Below are 22,742 nucleotides of genomic sequence, written 5' to 3' on the forward strand. Positions count from 1 at the left end.
GTTCAGATTTTTTTCTTCATGATTCAATCTTGATAGGTTGTATGTTTCTAGGAATGAATCCATTTCTTCTAGGTTATCCAACTTGTTGGCATATCATTGTTCACAGTGTTCTCTTATGATTCTTTGTGTTTATGTGGTATCAGTTGCAATGTCTCCTCTTTCATAAATGGTTCAATTTATTTGAGACTTCTCTCTTTTTTTTCTCATTCTAGCTAAAGGTTTGTCAATTTTGTTTATCTTTTTTAAAAAACAACACTTAGTTTTGTTGATCTTTTCTATTGTCTTTCCAATCTTTCATTTATTTTCTTCCTTCTACTAACTTTGGGCTTAGTTTGTTCTTTCTCTATTTCCTTGAGGTATAAAATTAGGTTGTTTATTTGAGATCATTCTTTTTTCTTAATGTGAACATTTATCACTATAAACTTCCCTCTTAGAACTGCTTGTGCTGCATCCCATAACATTCCATTGGTATGTTGTGTTTCCATTTTCATTTGTCTCAAGATTTTTTAAATTTCCCTTTTGATTGTTCAGGAGCAGGCTGTTCAACCTCCACGTATTTGTGAATTTTCCCAATTTCCTCCTGTAATTGATTTTTAATTTCATACCATTGTGGTCAGAAAAGATAACTGATATAATTTCAGTCTTCTTCAATATGTTAAGACTTGTTTTGTGGCTAACATATGATCTATCCTAGAGAATTTTCCATGTGCACATAAGAAGAAGAATGTGTAGTCTGCTACTTTTTTTTTTTTTTTTTTTTTTTGCGGTATGCGGGCCTCTCACTGTTATGGCCTCTCCCAGGGCGGAGCACAGGCTCCGGACGCGCAGGCTCAGCGGCCATGGCTCACGGCCCTAGCCGCTCCTCAGCATGTGGGATCTTCCCGGACCGGGGCACGAACCTGTGTCCCCTGCATCGGCAGGCAGACTCTCAACCACTGTGCCACCAGGGAAGCCCTAGTCTGCTACTTTTGATGGAATATTCTGTATGTCTGTGAGGTCCATTTGGTCTAAGGTGTAGTTCAAGCCCAATATGTCCACATTGAGTTTCTGTCTGGATGATCTAACCATTGTTGAAAGTGGAGAGGACTTCCCTGGTGGTCCACTGGTTAAGACTCCACGCTTCCAATACAGGGGGCGTGGGTTCGATCCCTGGTCGGGGAACTAAGATCCCACATGCTACACGGCAAGGCCAAAAAAAAAAAAGGAAGTGGAGAATTGAAGTCCCCTATTATTATAGTATTGCTATCTATTTCTCCCTTCAGATCTCCTTCAGAGTATTTGCTTTACTTATTTATGTGCTCTGATGTTGGGTATATGTATATTTTCTATAGTTATTTCCTCTTGATGAATTGATCCCTTTATATTATCTGATATAAGTACAACTACCCCTGTACTCTTTTGGTTTCCATCTGTCTGAAATATCTTTTCCCACCTCTTCACTTACAGCTTATGTGTCCTTAGAGCTGAAGTGAGTCTCTTAGAGTTGGGTAATTTGTTGGGCCTTGTTTTTTTTTGATCCATTCAGTTACTCTATGTCTTTTGATTGGATAATTTAGACTATGTTTAAAGTAATTATTGATAGATAAGGACTTATTGCCATTTTATTAATTGTTTTCTGGATATTTTGCACATCCTTTGTTCTTTTCTTCTTCTATTACTGTCTTCCTTTGTGACTGGATGCCAAAGTGGTATGTTTTGATCCCTCTCTCATTATCTTTTGTGTATCTACTATTGGTTTTTGCTTTGTAGTTACAATGAGGTTTACATAAAACATAGTTACAACCATCTATTTTAAGCTGAAAACAACTTAATTTTGTTAACATACAAAAGCTCAACACTTTTACTCCCTCTCCCAACATTTTATGTTTTTGATGTCACAGTTTACATCTTTTTATATTATATATCCACTAACCAATTATTGTAGTTATAGCTATTTTTAATTCTTTTGTCTTTTAACCTTTATATTAGAGTTACAAGTGATTTACACACCACCATTACAATATTAGAGTATCCTGGATTAGACCACATATTTACATTTACCAGGAAGTTTTACACTTTCATATGTTTTCATGTCACTAGTTAGTATCCTTTCTTTACAGCTTAAAGAACTCCTTTAGCATTTCTTGTGAGGTAGGTTTAGTAGTTATGAACTCCTTCAGCTTTTGTTTGTCTGGGAATGTTTGTATCTCACCTTCAACTCTGAAGGACAGCTTTTCTGGGTAAAGTATTCTTATATCTCCTAAAAATAAAAGTCCAGGACCAGATGGCTTCACTGGTGAATTCTACCAAACATTTAAAGAATTAATTCTTATTAAAGAATTAATACCAACCCTTCTCAAACTCCTCCCAAAAAATGAAGAGGAGGGAACAGTTCCAAGTTCATTTTATAAGGTCAGCATTACCCTGTTACCAAGGCCATACAAGGATACTACAAGAAAAGAAAATTACAGGTCAATATCCCTGGTGAAGATAGATGCAAAAATCCTCAACAAAATATTAGCAAACCGGGCTTCCCTGGTGGCGCAGTGGTTGAGAGTCCGCCTGCCAATGCAGGGGACGTGGGTTCGTGCCCCGGTCTGGGAAGATCCCACATGCCGCGGAGCGGCTGGGCCCATGAGCCATGGCTGCTGAGCCTGCGCGTCCGGAGCCTGTGCTCCGCAATGGGAGAGGCCACAACAGTGAGAGGCCCGCTTACCACAAAAAAAAAAAATATTAGCAAACCAAATTCAACAACACATTAAAAGTATCATACACCATGATCAAGTGAGATTTATCCCTAGGATGCAAGGATGGTTCAACATATGTAAATTAATAAATGTGATATAACATATTAACAAAATAAAGGCTAAAATCAAATGATCAATCACAGATGCATAAAGAGCATTTGATAAAATTCAACATCTTTTCATGATAAACACTCTCCACAAATTAGGTATAGATGGAATGTACCTCAACATAATAAAGGTCAAATATAACAAGCCCACAGCTAACATCATACTAATAGTGATCAGAAGCAAGAGAAGGATGCCCTCTATTGCCACTTCAACATATTCAACATAGTACTGGAAGTCCTAGCCAGAGCAATTAGGCAAGAAAAAGAACTAAAAGGCATCCAAATCAGAAAGGACAAAGCAAAATTGTCTCTGTTTGCAGATGACACAATCTTGTATACAGAAGACTCTAATAGACTCCATCAAAAAACTGTTAGAATTGATAAATGAGCTCAGTGAAGTTGCAGGATACAAAATCAACATACAGAAGTCAGTTGTGTTTCTATACACTAACAACAAACTATCTGAAAAAGAAATTAAGAAACCAAACTCATTTACAAGAGCATCGAAAAGAATAAAATACTTAGGGGTAAATTTAGCCAAATCTTTACATCTGTACAAGGAAAACTATAAACTATTGATGAAAGAAATTGAAGAAGATAAAAATAAATGCAAAGATATCCCATGTCCATGGATTGAAAGAATTAATATTGTTAAAATGTCTATACCACCCAAAGCAATCTACAGATTCAATGCAATCCCTATAAAAATTCCAATGGCATTTTTCACAAATATAAAAAAAAATCTCAAAATTTGTATGAAACCACAAAAGACCCTGAATGGCTAAAGTAATCTTGAGCAAGAAGAACAAAGCTGGAGGCATCACATTTCCTGATTTCAGACTATACTACAAAGCTATAATAATCAAAACAGTATGCTATTAGCATAAAAAACAGACACATAGATCAATGGAGTAGAATAGAGAGCACAGAAATAAACCCACAGATATATGGTCACCTAATTTTCAACAAAGGTGCCAAGAATATACAATGGGTAAAGGATAGTCTCTTCAATAAAAGGTGCTGGAAAAACTGGATATCAACATGCAAAATAATTAAATGGACCCTCATCGCACACCATGTACAAATATCAACTCAAAATGAATTAAAGATCTAAATGTAAGACCTGAAACCATAAAATTCTTAAAAGAAAACATAAGCGGAAAGCTCCTTGCCGTTGATCTTAGCAATGATTTTTGGGGTTTGACACTCAAAGCAGAAGCAACAAAAGAAAAAATAAACAAGTGAGACTACATCAAACTAAAAAGGTTTTGCACAGCAAGGGAAAAAATCAACAAAATGAAAAGGCACCCTATGGAATGGGAGAAAATATTTGCAAGCCATATATCTGATAAGGGGCTAATTTCCAAAAAAATAAAAAACTCTTACAACTCAATAGCAATAAATAAATAAATAAATAAATAACTCAATTGAAAAATGGGCAAGGACCTGAATAGTCATTTTTCCAAATAAGAAATACAAATGGCCAGCAGGTACATGAAAAGATGCTCAACATCACTAATCATTAGGGAAATGCAAATCAAAACCACAATGAGATATCACCTAACACTTGTTAGGACATCTATAATCAAAAAGACAAGAGATAACAAATATTGATGAGGATGTGGAGAAAAGGGAACCCTTGTCATTCTTGGTGGGAATGTAAATTGATACAGCCATTTTGGAAAATAGTATGGAGGTTCCTCAAGAAATTAAAAATAGAACTACCATATGATCCAGCAGTCCCACTTCTGGGTATATACCCAAAGGAAATGAAATCACTATCTTGAGGAGATATTTATACATCCATGTTCATTGCCACATTATTCACAACAGCCAAGATACAGTAACAACCTAAGTGTCTGTTGATGGATGAATGGATAAAGAAAATACGGTATATACGTATATATATATATATATATATACACACAATGAAATATTACTCAGTCATAAAAAGAAGAATATCTTGCTATTTGGGGCAACCTGAATGAATGTGGAGGGCCTTATACTAAGTGAAATAAGCCAGAGAAAAGACATAGAAAGATAACCATACAGTATCACTTACACGTGGAATCCAAAAAAATGAGGTGGGGTTGAATTAAAAGAAATAGAGTAGAATGGTGGTTGACAAGGACTAGGGGTGGGGAAAATGGGGAAATGTTGGTTAAAAGATACAAACTTTCAGTTATAAGATAAATAAGTTCTGAGTATATAATATACAGCATGGTGACTATGGTTCATAATACTTGTATACTTGAAATTTGTTAAGAGTAGATCTTAGGCATTCTCAACAACAGCAACAGAAAAAGTAACTGTGAGGCAATGAGTGTGTTAATTAACTTGGTTGCAGGAATCATTTCTATATATATATATATATATATATATATATACACCTAATCATCACGTTGTACACTTTAAGTGCATTACAATTTTATTTGTCAATTATACCACAATAAAGATGGTGGGAAAAAAGAGGCTGTTTCCTGCAAACAACTGGAGTGTGGGGCCAGGGATAGAACCTGTTGCCTCAGGCAGGGATGGGCAATCTATTGGGTCCAAGCTCTGCCTTCATGCCTGGAAGCTAAAGGAGAGTCCAGGGGGCTCCAGGCAGGAAGAGGCCCTGGCTGGTCCTCCTGGGATCAGGATGGGCTTCTTCACGCACTCCAGTCTAGCCTGAGAGCCAGGGTCAAGAATGGGTATTAAGGTAATGTTGATTCTGGGCCCATGAAGAGGCCCAGAAAGAGGCTGGAACAGGACTCAGAAGTACAGGCTTTCATAATCCTGTGACAATCTGGGCCTCAGTTTCTCCTCTGCAAAGTGGGGCTATGAATCCTGGTCATGGGACCCCAATGAGATCCCACAGGAGGAAGCAGGAGGGAATTGTTGGAGGATATTCAGATGCAAGGTTCACAGCTCTGGGAAGTCTCTAAACTCAGGACAAAGACAAAGAGCTTTTTTTTCTCTCCTCTCTTCCCCTTTCCCACCCGCTGCCTCATTTCTCAGCCATTTTTCCTCATTCTCTTTTACTCTATGGCCATCCATCCAGTCCTTCCTGCTTTCCCTTCCCTTGACAGTTTAATAATTTAATAAGTACTGAGCCCCAGGGTGAGGGTCTGGGGCTTTGATCTCAACTGTGGGAAAACCAGAGCAGCCTTGGCCTGTCTGGGCTGATTTATGGCCACCTGTTACGGTTTGTGTGTGTACGCTGGGGGAATTGGCACCCACGGGGAGCAAGGAGCCACCTGAGAAAGCTTGGCTAGGTTGGGACTGAAGGCCCTGGCTCAGAGGCCTGCAGAAGCCACATGCACATCACAACACAGGTGCCAGGGCCCCACCTCTGCCCACCTGGGAGCCACCTGTGACAGGCAGAGGGGACATTAATTATCAATGATGTCCTGGGGGTAGGGTAGAGCCAGGAGCTCAGGGCCAGCCCTGCCCTGCTCACCTGTCTCTCCTCCTGGCTCTAAGACCTCAAGGCCTTGGGTGGGACACAGCTCTCAAGGGAACACTCACACATCAGCGTGCTCACCCCCGACCTCCCAAGAGGCCCACCCTCCCAGTGTGTAGCCAAGCTCCTCCAAGCCAAGCCACCCGGTTGCCTCACTGACCACTGCCCCAGAAGTCAGAATCCTCTGACACATGTCAGTACAAGTAGTTCCTCTACATCTCCCTCTCCACTTCCAAATCTTCAGGTCGACCTTCTAAAGGATTTCCCAAATCAATCTACTTGCCTGGCTGCTCACTGCCCTGCCCAGTAGAAGCCACACCTCTCCTCCACTGGAAGACTGCAGCAGCCTCCTGCCTGGCCCTCCCCTGCCCCTCTCTTGCCCCAGAGCTTCCTAAGGCATCTAAAAGATCTTGTCACTCTTCTGTTTAAAACCCTTCAATAGTTCCCCTCGGGACAGCACACATCACAGTTGGCATGATCATTCGTCCCCCTCGGGTGTCCCTCTGGAATTAACTTCTGCCAAACCCTGAGAGCATCATCCAGCAATGTCAGAGCCTTGAGACCTCATTAGCACCTGGTTCAATCCAGCTGTATGACCTTGGACAAGTCACTTCCCCTCTCCAGGGCTGAGCACTCCAGATCTGAGCTGAGAAAGGAGGTAGGACAAAATGACCTCTGATTTGGGTCTGATGTTGGAAGTCAGTGGCCACCACCCCTTCCATCAGCCCCAGGCACACGCCTGACCACCTGCCAGTCCTCTCCCTTCATGGAGAATGTATTCAAAGGGAGCATTTGCTGGGAAGATCAGGGTAAAAAAAGGAAAGGAAAGCAAACACAGAGAAGAAAGGCTCCAGGACCCTTCTGCCACTACGGGCTGATGTCTGAATTGGATGAGCGATTCATGGGCCATGAGCACCTCAAGGGCAGAGACGATGCCCAGTACTCACCTCCCAATTCTCCATGCCTAGCACCAGGCCCGGCACAGAGGGCACTGACACATGAAGTGAATCAGCTGGCGCATCCTCTCCGTTTCACTCAACTCTGATCAGGGCAAAGTGCCTCCTCTCCTCACTCTTAGGGGCACCTGGACACCCCCACCTGGACACACACACTGTCCCATTCTGTGGAGAAGATCAGCCTTTCAGTAGATGCCAGGGAGAGGCTGGGGCAAGCCAAGGGGAAAGGTGAAGGTCAAAGTCAGGAGCGTGTGGAAGCGCCGCCACCCTACTCATAAGACAGCACCTACCCCTGGCAATGTTCTCCCTTTCCTGTCCCCACCCCAACCTCTGGAGCAGCCAGCAAGGCATTCTGGGGCCATCCAGAAAAGCCGGTAGACATACTTCCCTCCCCTCTCCCATCATCCCAAGAGGGTCCTCTCTCCTCCTCCTGCCCCACCCCCGACACACAGACAGCCTGTGGGACCAGAAACTTGCCTCCATGGACAGAGAGGCAAGGCAGTGGCCACTTAATGATTTTCTGCTGAAAGTTCCGTGGCCTGGAAGGCTGGGATGACACAGCCGGGACTCAGCCCCTGAGTCAGCAGCAGCGGTGATCCAGCACCCAGCTCCGTCCTCAACAGGGGATGGTGCCAGGCCCCTTCCAGGAACAACCTTCAATGCGCCCTCCACACCCAGCTCAGTGCTCTCAACTAGGAGTGGTACTGCCCCCTCTGGGGTGCTTTTAAAAATATGGGAAGAGTTATTTGTTTTTTTAATGACAGTGACATTTAAGCTGGACAGTGACATTTAATAGTCAGGGATGCTACAGGGAGACCAGCTCGGTGCTTTGTGACCACCTAGAGGGGTGGGATAGGGAGGGTGGGAGGGAGGTGCAAGAGGGAGGGGATATGGGGATGTATGTATAGGTATAGCTGATTCACTTTGTTATACAGCAGAAACTAACACACCATTGTAAAGCAATTATACTCCTATAAAGATGTTAAAAAAAAAGAGTGGATATATGTATATGTATAACTGATTCACTTTGCTGTACTCCTGAAACTAACACAACATCGTAAATCAACTATACTCCAATAAAAATTTTTTAAAAGAATTTAAAAAAATAAAAATAATTTTTTTAAAAGTCAGGGATGCTAAATGAATAGTTCCACACCCAACATGGCAGGAGCACCCCCAGGAACATGAAGCCAAGCCCTACTCATTTTCAGGTCACTTCCCTGGTCATTTCACTTCCCAGACCCCCAAGACCAGGTCAGGTTCCCCCAAGTTCCCTGGTCTTCTGTTTCACAGCCCTTATTCAAATGTAACTGCTTGGGTAAGGAACTAAAGAAAGAGTTGACAGAACAGTTAAAGTAGTGCTCCCGCCTCAAGGAGGTAGAGCATAGCTCTCTGCCCCTTAGTGTGGGCTGCACATAGGACTTCCTTTCAAAGAGCGCAAGATGGGGAGAAAAGTGCACCTTTAACTTTACCGTGGAGAAACCTGACAAGCACTACCTCAGCCTGTGATCAAGGTCAGCATTCACAGTGATAAATCATGTTGAGAACACACACCGTTGATATGATGCAACTAAAACAGCACTTCCCCTCTATGGTCTTTCTCTCCAAAACCTATAACCACAGTCTAATCGTGAAAATAGCAGAAAAATCCCAGTGAAAGGACAGTCTACAAAATACCTAACCAACACTCCTCAAAACTGTCAAGGTCATCAAAAACAAGGAACGTGTGAGAAATTGTCACAACCAAGAGGAGCATAAGAAAACACAACTATATACATATAAAATGTGGTAGCTAAAAATATACTGTGGTATCCCGGATGGGATCCTAGTACAGAAAAAGAACATGAAGGAAAACTGAGGAAATCGGAGTAAAGTACAGACATTAGTTAATAACCACGTATCAGTATTGGTACGTTAATGTCACAAACGTTCCATACACACACGTAAGATGTTAATAATGGAGGAAACTGGGCATGGGCTATGTGGAAACTCTCTGCTATTTTGCAATAATTCTGTAAATCTAAAACTGTTCTAAATGAAAAGGGGTTTTTTGGGGTTTTTTGGGTTTTTTTAGTGGTAGCGCCAAAGTCAGAGAGATCTTGGCTAGAATCCCAGCTCTGACTCATACCAGCCACGTGACCTTGGGCAAGTTACTTAACCTCGCTAAGCCTCAGTTTATAAATGGGGCTAATAATCACACTTACTTCACATGGTTGTTTTAAAGGTTAAATGAGATAATAGGTGAAAAGAGCTTAGCACAGTCTCTATCTAGCACATAATATGTTAGTAATTATTATCATACTCGGATTCATTTGTTCATTTGCCATTTTTGCTCTCAGCTCCATGCAGGGAAAGCCCCATGGCAGCGAGCCCTCATCTTTTTGTGTTCCACCGTATCCTCACGCCTAGGAGAATGCCTGGCTCATCATTGATGCTTAGCATGTTTGTTAAACAACAGAATGAGCCTCCGCACCAGAGCATCCCTGGAACCCCAACCCTCACCCTGGGAGAACTTCAGTTCTGGAGCCCAGCGCAGAGCCCAGCCTACTCCAGAGCTGCAGCGAGAGCAGAGAGAAAGCCAAAGGCTCCACCTGCCTGCCTGTGACTCTTCCTCTTCTTCTAGCCCTGCTTTTCTCTTTGCCCCGCGCTCCACAGGCATCAGCACCTGCTCATTTCCCAAAGCAGCAGGATCTGGGTAATGACCTCTGATAAACATCTTTTAATAAACCCTGTAGCTGGATCTGTCATCCAGAAGCTATATTCTCCCCCCTTCCCACCCTCACCCCCATCTCCTCCCACTTCCTGGGCTGGCCCATTAGTGCCTCTGGTCTCACCAGGCAGGCCCCCAGGCCCCCAGGGCCTCTGGACTCTGGCTTGCTGGGGAATGGCCAACAGGCTGCCTGGGCTATTCCATAAGCCTGACCTTCACCACAGGCCTGCAGTCTCAGTGGCCCGGTCTGGCCTGGCTCCGCCTGTGCCACCCAGCCTGACCGCTGGCCAGTCCACTTCCCTCCAGCCCTGCAGGCAGTTTTCCCAGGCGTTACCAAGGAGACCACTCGCATCCTGCCCAGGGTTGCCAAAGCAACCAGATCAGGGAGAAGCAGCCCCTCAGCCTCCAGCCCCTGGGTGTGCAGGACCAGGAGTGAGAGAGTCACAAACCAACAGGAAATAGGCCCAGGCAGCTGGCATATCCAGATGGAGGCAACCCTGGCATCCCCTGGGCAGTGTCCCACTCCTGTCCTCCTTCCTCCTGCCTTTTCCTCCTTTTGTTACTGCCCTTGCCCATGCTGTCACCATCTTGCACTCTGTGATTTAGAGCCAATGCCTGGGCCTCAATGTGCACATCTTGGAAGTGGGCACATGCCACCTCAGAGGGTCAGGGAAAAGAAAGCCCCAGTATGCAGAAATTCCCCCCGAAGCCAATTTTCTCCCTCATGGGCTTTGGTGTCCTAGATAGAAATCTCAGCTCTGCCATTTCCTAGTTTATTGTTTCTGGACAGCATTCTTAATATACATGAGTCTCAGTTTTTGCACCTATAAAATGGGAATAATAATACCTACTTCACATTTATTGAGAGACTAAATGAATTAATCTATGTGAATGAACCTAGCATAGTGCCCAGCATCAGGACTTGTACTTCTTAAAAATCCTTTTTTTTTTTTTCCTGATGTGCAATAGCCCTGCTGACCATAGTCATTGGTCAGAAATGCTTCCAGATTCACCCACGGGAAAGCCTAGATGAGGTCGTCAACTTGGCTGTCCCACCCAGCCCTTTCAGCTTGGCCTAGGACAGAAGCCCTGTAGCTCCATTAACCTCCCAGCAGCTCAGGATGCTTCATTCCCTCCTCCCCCCTCCTCTGCTGATGCTGCTGTTTAAAGGAAATCACTACACTCCTCTGCTCAAAAGCCACCCATAGCTCCCACTGCCCCCAGGATCGATCTAAACTCATCCTGGAATCCAAGGCCCTGCAAGATCTGGCATCAGTCTATCTTCAAAGATTGATCCGTTCATCTCCCCACTGGGGGTCTCACATCCCAGGTGGGAGGGACGGCTCACTGTCTCTGTCAACACCTTGCATTTTCCTGCCTCCGCGCCTTTGCTGCCACGCCCTCACCAAGATGCCCTTGAAAAGGTCCATTCCAAATCTCCATCCAGCCTCAGGCTCCCCTCCTCTGAGAAGCCTGATCTCACCAACTCCAAGAGTGCCAGAGTGGGTCTGTTCTGAGGCCCCACAGCCTGGATAGTTCTCAGACTCTGAGGTATATCAGAATGAGCTGGGGCTCTTGTTACACATGCAGGTTCGGGAGCCCATCCCCAAGGTATTCTGAGACAGTAGGTCTGGCCTGGGGGCTGGGAACCTGCCTTTTTAGATGTGCTTTCAAGCTGACGCTAATGCTGATGCAGGCAGTAGAAAAACCTCACTGTGAGAAACGCTGGCCCGAAGGAACAGAAAGTTCCCTTGAAAGTGTCTGATGACTGGCTGAAGGGTCTACATGGCTCAAAGCCCTACAGAGGAGGTGGAAGGGGCAGGGGTTGGGAAGGAGCATCAAGAACCCCATGGTACTCCCTTTCCCTCCTTTGGGGCCCTGTCCAGAGGCCAGGAGATTGCTCCCCAGTTCCTTTCCTACAATGGAAGACAGAGCCCACCTAGAGTGAATTCTATAAGGGCAAGATATATAGTGGTCACAAGAGTGAACTCTAAAGTCAGACAGACCTGGGTTTGAATCCCAGCTCCATCAGTTACTAACTGTGTGGTCTGGGATTAGTCACTTAACCTCTCTGAGCCTTTCTTTCCCCATATATAAAATGGTGACAATGATACCTCCCCCTCAGCAGGTTGTCAGTAGGATATTAATAGAAATAATCTACACGGAAGTACTTGGCACACAGTAACCACCCAACATGTGGTGGCTCTTATAAATCTTATTTTTTATGATTAACAATATAGGGTTCAAAGGTCAGACTGAATGAAAACCCAACAGGGTGTGCAGGACAGGTGCTCTGGGTTCAACACGGGGGCTGTCTCAGCCCAGCTTCTCTGAAGTCTTGGGGGGGCAGAGGAGGCCACCAGCCCCCACCCCTTCACCGTGCCAGGTCTGTCTGCTGCATTGCTGGGAGCAGAGAGATGGATGAGTTCACCTAACCTGCAAGTGTCATGACAACTACGGAAGGAGCCCACACAAGGGCTGTGGGAATATCTGTGGGTTGGCCAAAGAATGGAGGCCTTGAATTTCCGATTATGGCAGGCTGGGTCATGACATTGAAGACTGTTGATAGGGGACGGGCGAGATGAAAGGCATACTTTAGGAGGATCCCTCTGGCATCAAAGGAGGAATGGGAGGCAAAGAGGCCAGCTAGATCTGGGAGGAGGACCCAGATCAGGAAAGTAGCAGCAAGGTTGTGAAGGTTGGAAAATGGCTAGGCCCTTGTCCTAGGAGAATGCATCCCCCACCCCTGGCCTCAGGGAGCAGTGAGGAGATTCAGGGTCTGCAGAAAGTTCCTGTAGCTCACACTGGTCCACCTCAAAGAATCAAAGCTCCTTGGCCAACCTTAGAAGCTCCTCCCTCTGCCTGCCGGGAGCCTCAGCCACCATGGAAAAGAGACTGAAGACAACAGGTGTCTGGCTGGTGTCACACCCAACCAAAGCTGGACGGAGACAACCTCCCTACATCTGTCACAACCAGCGGCTTTGTGAAATGTCCAATTCAAAAGCACCAGCTTTGAAAAGATGGAGGTTCACTCCTTGGTATATACCCCAAAGAACAGAAAACAGGTGTTCAAACAAAAACTTATACACAGATCTTCACAGCACAAAAGTCCCAATAACCAAAAGGTGGAACAATCCAAATAGCCATCAAAAATATCCATCAAGGGCTGCCCTGGTGGCGCAGTGGTTGGGAGTCCGCCTGCCGACGCGGGGGACACGGGTTCGTGCCCCGGTCCGGGAAGATCCCACATGCCACAGAGCGGCTGGGCCCGCGAGCCATGGCTGCTGAGCCTGCGCGTCTGGAGCCTGTGCTCCTCAACGGGAGAGGCCACAACAGTGAGAGGCCCGCGTACCACAAAAAATATATATATCCATCAACTGGCAAGTGGATCAGCAAAACGTGGCATATCTATATAATGGAACATTATTCAGCCACAGAAGGGAAAGAAGATACATATTACAGCACGGATAAGCCTTGAAAACATTACGCTAAGTGAAAGAAATCAGACTCAAAAGAACAAATATAGTGTGATTCCATCTATATGAAATGTCCAGTATAGGCAAATGCCTAGAGGCAGAAAGTAGATTAGTGGTTGCCAGGGATTCAGGGGAGGGAGTAATAAGGAGTGACTGCTTCATTGGTACAGGCTTCCCTTTTGGGGTGATGAAAATGTTCCGGAACTAGACAGAGGCGGTGGTTGCACAACATTGTGACTGTACTAAATGCCAGTTAATTGTACACTTTAAAAGGTTAAAATTGTGAATTTTACCACAATAAAAAAAAAAACCAGTGATAGGAGGTGGCCTATCCAACCCCCATCTATGGGTGACCACTGGGACTGAGTCGTCCTCCCCATAGGCTTTCCTAGTTACCTTTCCCCCAACACTTAGCACCAAGCAGGCAGGCACTCAGAAAGAGATGGGGAAGGAGGAAGATCTTCATTATCTGTATTTGTCTCCATGACACATGAATCCCCTGCCCCAGTCACCCCGTTCCCATCACTGAGAATATATACACACACTCACTCATCCCACCTCCAAGCCTTTGCTGCACGTCCCTTGCCCTACCCTCCTCTCCACACCCTAGGACTCTCGCTGCACCCCTTGCCATCGATCCAACTTCTACAGTTCCTTCCATGTCCAGCTCAAATTCTTCCCTGACCCCCCATTTCTGACCTCTGCCCACACATATCTGGGATTTCAACAATCCAACCAAGCATTTGATTCCATTCCTTCCCTCCGTCCTACCTTATCAAGTAGATCTTCAGTCTGTGAATCTACAGAGATGCCATGAGCCCTCACCTCTGACCCAGGCACATGGCAGCTCCTCATAACTGTCTGTTGGTCCTAATCCCAGAGCTATACCTTGGGCCTCTCCCGTGGACACTCCTAGACCAACACTGTTCAGACCCCAGTGGGTATCACCAGCAGTGGAGTGAGGTCAGTGTGTCTTCAGGAAGAAGACCAAAGTCTACCACCTGACAGGTGATGGACGAGCCTCATTTCACATCAGCCTGACAGCCAGACCAATCTTAGATCTCTAGTGAGTCTCAGGGTCCCTGTTATGCCAGGTCCTTTCCAGTTGTTTTAATTAAAATGGTGAGAAATCAATAGATTGCAATTATGGAAGGAGAAAAAAAATCGAGAGTTCCCTGCCTCCCACCAGCAAATTTCTGGATGCACGCTGATAAGAATCAGAGCTGAAAGCTGTCCCAGCAGAACTCAGGGTGAACAGTCTTGGAATCACAGCCAGTATCAAGGTCATACCAATAAAATGGGGATGGAATTCTGGATGACCACTGATGTATCAGAGAAGACTCCTAGGTCAATGCTGATACAGTTAGAAAGGAACTTGGAGTGAACATTAAAACAATCACAGAATAAAATTGATGGCTCTGTTAGGATGGGGAAAAGTCAGGCTGCGAAGCAGGATAAGGGGACCCTGGATGAAGGAACCCATGGGCAGCCTTCACGGCATGCTCTGATCCTTCATCTCAGGCTTGGAAGGAGCAGAACCAAAATTCTCACGGCCACCTAGGTTTGTGGTTAGGGACAGAGGAGAGTGGATTCTGGTAAGCTGAGCCTGAAGGGAGATGGGCAGTGGGAGGGAGACTGCTGGCAGGGAGAATTTCTCCACCATTTACTCCCACTGAATAAGAACTGATCTCTGTAAACCAGGGAGGCAGCAAAAAGGGGCCTTCCCAGGCCAGATAGGTGGGGATTCAGGCAGAGGAGGAGGCTAGGGTGGGAGCAGGGACATGGGAGGGCCTCAGACCCTCTCCTGCTCACCATCCCTTGCCAAAGACCCCAGCCACAGAGACCTCACATCCCCACAATCCCAATTTAGGTTAAAAGGGGTGCAATTATGGAGGCCTTTGCTGGGCTTCCCTAGGGTCATGGATGGAGCACAGCCTTCTTGGGGCAGTTGGTGAGCATTCAAGCACCAAGTCAACTCACTGGTCCCCAGCTAACCCCTGCCCTTGAAGGACTTAGTCTGGCTTTGCCACCTTCTCTTAACTGACCCACTGAGTAACTGGTCAATTCACTCTCCCTTTCCCTCATTCTTCTCCCTTGTAAGGGAGGACATTGAACTGGATGACAACCACGGGTTCCTCCATCATTATAAATCTGTTTTCAATGCTCAGAAACAGTCTTCATACATCTAATACTTACAGCTGATTATAAAAAAATAATACTTGTTTATTGTAGAAATTTTAGAAAAGAGCAGAATATAAAAAAGAAAAGAAAAAATCTTATGTGATCTCATTACCCAGAGGAAACAATTGTTAACCTTTGAGAAACTTTCTTTCAAGGGCTGTTTGATTTTTTTTTTTTTTTTTTTTTTTTGCCTTCATAACATTTTAACAAAATTGGGCTCTTACAGTCTACACAACTTTGTATGCTGCTTTTTACAACTGTCATTATGCTGCTGTGAGCACTTCCCCAAGTGATCAAATATTCTTCAATAATACTATTTTAAAGATTGCATAATACTCCACCAAGAGGATCCACCACGATTTCAGTACATTTAGGTTGTTTTCCTAGTATAAACAACACTACCATGAACATCCTAGGCCTAGCACATAAGTGTTTGCCTGCATTTCCATTTTCTTAGGATCAGTTCTTCAGGTGGAATCACAAGGTCAATGAAGATGATATTTTAAAAGGTCTTGACAGGTACCACCATATTAATTTCCAGAAAGACACAACAAACCCGTTGATTTTCCTGAGCCAAGTGAGAGCTGAAGTTCTGAAAGGGTTGGAGTTAGAATGCAGGACGGCGGTCCCACCTCTCCTCCTCTCCCCGACTCCTGAAGGTTAACTGTCCAGCAAAAGAGAGGACAGAATTCCAAGTCAGAAGATACAGGTCTGCAGCCTGGTTCTGCCTCTCTGGCTTTGGGAACGTGAAACAAGCATTCGTTCTCCTCAACTGTAACATGGGCATGATTAGCTCTGAGGACTCCCCAGAGCAGTTTCCTTGCCCACCTGAAAAGGTATTTGTGAAAGTTCTTTGTAAACTTCAACGCTTTGTCAAAGGGCATTACTAGTATCCTTCTCATAAGCTGGGGGTCAGTGGGGGTGGGTCTCAAGAAGTGGGTTGTTCTTTGTGAAAGCCCAAGGGCTTCCCTTCCTGACTCTTAGCCATAAGAATGCCCAGCCAGTGTTGGCTGGTTTTGAGGGTGAAAGAAAAGGAGCTTCCCGAAGGGAATCTGTGGGCTCTGAGGGCCTGGGAGGACCCAGGTGTGTCTTCCAAAGGTCAGAGACAGCACTGAAGAGTTAAAGCCAAGAACAGGGCTTGGGGCCTCCCTGAGGGTGCTGGGTGGGTCGAGGGACTTGGAGGGCAAAGACCTTCTCGGTAAATGTTACTCTGTCTCAAGGCTCCCAGGCCCTCCTTTCCAGAGTTTCAACTGGACATCTAACCTTTGGGGAACCAGAAAACAACCTGATTCAGTGGATACAAAAAGTCAGTAGCTGCAGAGGACTCCAGAGGCCACCGGCTCTGGCCCAGTCTTCCAGGCTGTTGTTAATCTGTCCTGGATTTTTAAGACACTCCAATCGGAAATGCAACTAGTGCTTCCAGCATCACCTCTCCAGCCATGGGCAGATGAAAAAGGAGACAATGGTGCTTCCCTTGGGAAGCACAGCTGGCCAGCCCGAGCATCCTGCCACACTCCCCTACCCACCTGGCAAATGCCCTTCCTCACCCCTGCACGCTCGCCTAGCATCATGGCCTGAGGGGACTCCAGTGACGTTTCTGGTGCTGGCTGGGAGAACTGCGTAGACCCCACGCAACACCAGCCTCCCTGATTTTCACCGTCATCACTAGCAGCCCCCCACCTCCAGCGCACCTCCATGGCCGAGGTGCACCTCCCATCTCCAAATACGCACAACAGGTGGCACCTGCCCGGCCTCGCCAGCCACACCTCTCCACCTCTCCCTGCCCCTCCGCCTGCGCCCCAGTCCTCCAGCTGCGCCCGGCCCCGGCGGAGCCTTACCTTTGATGTTTTGGGGGTGGCCCCGTGGCGCCCGGCTCGGGTTTCCTCGGGGCAGAGAGGGGATACTGGAGAAGTTGTTACCCATGGCATCCGGCCCCAGGGGGTTCGGTGCTCGCGGGGGGCAGGCGAGGCTGAGCAGCAGACGAGGTACGGTGTGCAAGTGTGTGCGCGCGCCGGCGCGCGCGCCGCCGGGGGAGGGCCCTGGTGGGGCTGCGGCAGGGGGCGGGCAGGCCGCTCTTCTCCTCCCAGTCTCCGGGCTCCTCGGTCCTCGGCGGGGCCTGCCCGCCGCGGGGGCCCTCTACCTGCCTGCCATTTTCCGCGGCGGGCGCGCCCCTGGGCCGGGGCTGGCGGCGCCCGGGGCTCCCCTCTTCCTCCCGCTGGCGCTCCGGTTCTGGCTGGTAGCGGGCGGCGCGGTGGCTCCAGCGCGCTCCCCTGGGGCCATAGAGTCAGGGCTCCCGGAGCGGGCGCTCAGCGGCTCGGCCTGCCCGGAGTCTCGGCGGCTCGGCGCCGGCTGGGTCCCCGCCCGCGGGGACGGCCGAGGCTGCAACGTGAGTGGCGCCCTCCCGCCGGCGGCTCGGCATGGAGCGGGGCTCCGAGGAGCGCGGGGTGTGCTGGGCGCTGCCGCGGTGGTGGGTCTCCCAGGGCCGCCACGCTCCAGCCCCCGCGGGGTCCCTCGCGCAACCGCCGCCCCCGCCCCCAGCAGTCGCCAGGATTCCCTCGCTCCGGTTGTTATGGTGACAGCTGCGCCGGTGAATGAGCGTCTTAGTGACACGCGCGCGCCCGCTCAGCCAGATGTGGCCCCCGGTGCGCCGCGTTCCCGGCTGCCACTAGTACTCCGCGGCCCGAGGGGGGCGGGGGGGGCGGTCCCTGGGCCCGAGTTGGGGTCAAATATCCGGCAGAGATTGAGGCTCCAGGGGTTGGGTTTATTCCTCTCACCAACAGTGGAACTTGGTCCTGAAAACAAGAGAAACTGTACAGCAAGAACGGTGAGTTCCCTGGGTGCCAGGCCCGGGGCGAGGTAGCCCTAAGTTCCAATTTCTCTAGCACCGGGTTCAGCGCCCGGCACATAGTAAACCAGAAAAAAGAATTTTTATAGAGTGGATGGATGACTGAATAAATGAAGTGAGATGAGGAATCCCAGCGCTTGACCCTTTGCTCTCAGTCAGATCCAAGGGGCGCTGGGACAAAGGCTCAGAACAAGAACACCAGGCTGTTCAGTTACTGGACACATAGCGTTGGGGGGCCTTTAGATGAACACAGACTGGACCTAGGAGATGGGATGGAGGGCCAAGGTGCGGGAACAAATCTCAGGGACAAACCGTCAGACAACCACCAAATCTGAACCAAGTGGCTCTGTCAGCTCTCAGAGGTGGGGGCCTCTGTGGCCTGCAGCAGTCAAAGAAGGCTTCCTGGAGGAAGGGGCCTTCAGCATGTCACCTGTTCACATGACTCATCCATCCTGGAGCTCAGCACTGCTACCAAGGACCTGCAGGAAGGGAAAGGGAGTCATTCTCCTCCTACCTAGACATGGGGGCATCTCCTTCTGCCTGTCTTATCAGGGCTAGAAGGTGAGACAGGTTCCCCCCAGGACAGAGAATCTGCCTTCCTGTTCCTCTAGATCACCTCTAGCTCCCTGACTGGCTACAGCAACTCTGATCCAGAATCCAGCGAGGACGTGGGCTGGCATCAGGCATCTCGTCCATCCTCTTCTGGAAGGTTCTTTCCTCAAGTCTCCATATGACAGCTCCTCAATATTCAGGCACAGTTCTTGTGTCACCTCCTGACCTTCCCTGACTGCCCGCCCCAGCTAGAGAACCCCCACCACTCTCAGTCATGTTCCATAGCATTACTCTATGTTATCTTCTGGAATTAGTTTGAAAGTAGCCTTTCCCCCTGGTTTCTGTTGTGCCTCCCCCACTAGAACATAAGCTCTGTGAGGGGAGAGAACAGGACAACTCCATTCACCATGATGTCACCAGTCCCCAGGATTATGCCTAGCACATGACAGACTGTCCAAAAATGCTTGTGGAATGGGTGAATCGCCCTGCCTGCCAGCAGAGCTCCACCGAGAGCCCTGGGAGGAAAGCCTCTGAACCACCATTTTCTCCCTCCCCCGCCCTCCACCCTCACCCCATTGCAGGCATCACATCCTTAAATGCCTGGGACTCCAGGCGAGCTAGAAATATCCTTGACAGCTGCTCTCTGGGGTCTGGAGGGAAAGACAGCCCCCACCCCTGCCCCCAGCCTCTTAGATGCCCAGGATCATGTGCCCAGCCAGCTGCAGAATGGACGTGGCAGGTCAGGGGTGCTGTCTTTTTATGGGCGTATCTCCCCGAGGCTCACTCCAGCCGATGACTCATGCATCAGAAATCCGTGGGCTCTGAATGGCAGCACACTCACACATTTGCACACACACCTCTACACTCTCTCACACACGCACTTCTACACAAGCGCACACACACTCTCTTGCACTCATATACCCCCTGAAGTCTGCTGGAATGAGGTCACTGTGGGCTACTGCTGGCATCGGAATAAATCTGAAAACTCTGTATAGATGAGACTAATTCCCCCGGAGTGTGGGCCAAGTGCAAGCCCTTGGTAGGATTTGCCGACAGTGGCTTGCGCGGAGGCTCATCGCCTCCTTCCCTTCTTCAGGAGGAGGGGCTGGGGCATAGGCCAAGGATGGGGATGGGGTGAGGCCCCGAAGGTAGAGGATGGCAGGGAGGTCACAGGCCCCATGTCGTCTAAACTTGGGGCTGTGGGCCAAGCAGGGGAGAGATGGAGGAGGTCAAAGGGAAGGGGAAATGAGGGGACCAGACACCGGTGCCTGCCTGAAGCGTCCAGAGACTCTGCAGCTCAGGACAGGCTGATCCGGGGGAGCCGCACAGGAAGGTGACCGGCGTTAGGGACCAAGGCAAGGAACTGAGGGCAGGACAGAAATGTCCCCTGATCCCAGAGGGTTGAGGAGACAATGAGAGTATCAACAGGGCTGGGATTCGGATGAGACAAGGGAGGCCTCCCTGGTGTGAAATGGAAGGAGGCACTCGCTCTCAGCGTCGTGCAACACCAGCCCTGCACTTGCTTGAGCTCAAGCGTGACGCCTCTGAAATCTTGTAGCCCGTGTCACCTCCCTAGGCTGGCCCTTGATTTTCCAAGGAGTTCTGTGCTGTGGCAGGGGACACCACTGTCAAGTGGCAACTGGCTGGAAGTCTCTGGCCAGGCAGGGACCTAGAGGAGGTAGGTGTGGCTGCATGGGACCCAGAGCAGCTGAGGGTGACCCCTCTGACAGGTCCTGTGCCTCAGAAACCCTTTCCTGGCAGGGGCCGTGGTTAGACCCAGCTCAGAGGAGCAAAGAACCGCAGCACACCCTCCTCCTGGACCTTGGATGGAATCCCTGAGGCCTTCAAGCCATCCTTCACCAAGGTGGCTGCCAGGAGGCGGGGAAGCGGCCTGTGCGGCCGAGGGCCCTTCCCAGCCCCAATCAAGAAGGGAGGAGGGAGAAGGAACCAGCCAGGGAAACGGCTGGCTGGATGAAGTCACTGTTTTGGTGGCTTCAATGGAAGCTATTAATACCCATAAGGTGGTGCTCCAGCACCTGTCACCGTGGCAACCCCACCTCCCCAGCAGTGTAGATTCTGAAGGCGCTGCCCAAGGGGGTGGGTGTCAGTGCGTTGTGTTTGGCTGTGTGTACACATGTGTCCGTGTGGGTGCTGTGAGCTCTCACACCAACGTGCAGGAGAGGAAGGACCCCAGGCAGGGCCTCAGTGTGGAACCGGGGCTCTTTCAGCAGCAGCTCCCAGTCCCCCCTTCTCTCTCCCTCGTTTCTCTCCCTTCTGGTTGGCTCCCTTCTCTCTCTCCCTCTTCCTCTTCCTCCCCCCCTCCCCCTCTCCCTCCCTTCTTTTGTCTTTCTCCCCTTCTCCCTGCCCTTCCCTGCTTCTCTCCATCCCCATCACTTTCTCTCCTGCTGTCTCTCTGCCCTTGTTGCTCCTTGCTTGGTCTCCTCCTGCTGGCTCACCTCTCCCTTCCCCTTCTTTCTCACTCTCCACAGCTCCCAGATCAGTTCAAGTCTTGAAGCGTCTCCATGTTGATAAAATAATAAAATATTTGACTGAGAACCTCGTTTCTTCCTTCCCCGAGCCCCTGGAGAACGAGCCACAGGGATGGTCCCCCACCAGGCAGGCAAGAGTGGAGTTCATCTAGGCCAAGCCAGGCTCCCCTAAACTTGAGACCACCTTCGTCAACAGCATGACACTTCCCTCCCTGTTGAGAAACTAGCCTTAAAACAGAAAACAGCCACAGCCATCCCTGGCTGGGATACAAGGCCCCTCTACCATGCTCTGAGGCCCAGCCCATAGTTATCAAGCCATCAGAAAACATGTACAGAAGTCCTGCTTGAACTGCAGGGGGCAGCTGGACGTCTTAGATGGGGAGATCCCTGAGTTCATAGTAGATTCTTAACAAATATTTATTCTTAACAAATATTTATTAAACAAATCAATGAATCAATAAGGCAGTGAATTAACCTATCAATTAAGGTTAATTGATAAGCCCAAGAGCCTTGTCCAGAGCAGTCTTTCTGGCCAGTGTCCTTCTCAACAGTACCTTTGCCACAAAGTTTTCCCTGAGGCCAGGTCTTTCCTCTGAAGGATGGGAGTCTTTGCTAATCATCATAGCGTGGAATGGCCACCTTACTGCCCTGTTCCCAGGCGCTTTGGGATTCAGCTTCATTCATCGCTCCAGTGACCGTATTGAGCACTGCCTGTATGCCTAGAACTGTGCGAGGTGCGGTTTCATTGCCAACACTATGGGGGAGCCTGTCCTGTGCTCTTGTGTACTCCAGTCGAGTTTCCTACCTCCCAGGACTAAGTTTAGGGCTGAACACACTAGTAGTTCTCAGTATTGTCAAGACGTCAGTTCTTCCCAACTCGATCTATAGATTCAATGCAACCCAAGCAAAATCCCAGCAAGGTATATTGTGGATATCAACAAACTGATTCTAAAGTGTATAGGGAGAGGTAAAAGACCCAGAATAACCAACACAATATTGAAGGAGAAGAGCAAAGTTGGAGGACTGACACTACCCAACTTCAAAGTTTACTATAAAGCTACAGTAATTGAGACAGTGTGGTATCGGTGAGAGAATAGACAAATAGATCAATGCAACAGAATAAAGAGCCTGGAAATGAACACAGCCAACTGATCTTTGATGAAGGAGCAAAGGAATATAATGGAGCAAAGGTAGTCTTTTCAACAAATGGTACATGAACAACTAGACATCCACATGCAAAAACGTGAATCTAGAC

General features: G+C 48.2%; 1 protein-coding gene across 3 annotated transcripts in view; it reads right to left on the reverse strand.

The window, feature by feature from the left end:
* Positions 1-18,258, reverse strand: part of NEURL1 (neuralized E3 ubiquitin protein ligase 1) — a 78,047-nt gene extending 59,789 nt beyond the window's left edge. Inside the window, exons 1-2 of one of the 3 annotated variants that reach the window (XM_073793993.1) lie at positions 17,440-18,258; positions 16,158-16,265 (exon numbers count right to left, since the gene is read on the reverse strand). In XM_073793993.1, the coding sequence (XP_073650094.1) occupies positions 16,158-16,265; positions 17,440-17,524 (193 nt within the window). In that variant the 5' untranslated portion in view covers positions 17,525-18,258. The remainder of the gene's footprint in view (positions 1-16,157; positions 16,266-17,439) is intronic. The other 2 variants (XM_033842087.2, XM_073793994.1) reach the window with 2 other exon arrangements.
* Positions 18,259-22,742: the final 4,484 nt, after the last annotated feature.

This window comes from Tursiops truncatus, chromosome 16 (genome assembly GCF_011762595.2).
Source record: "Tursiops truncatus isolate mTurTru1 chromosome 16, mTurTru1.mat.Y, whole genome shotgun sequence".
NCBI lineage: Eukaryota > Metazoa > Chordata > Mammalia > Artiodactyla > Delphinidae > Tursiops > Tursiops truncatus.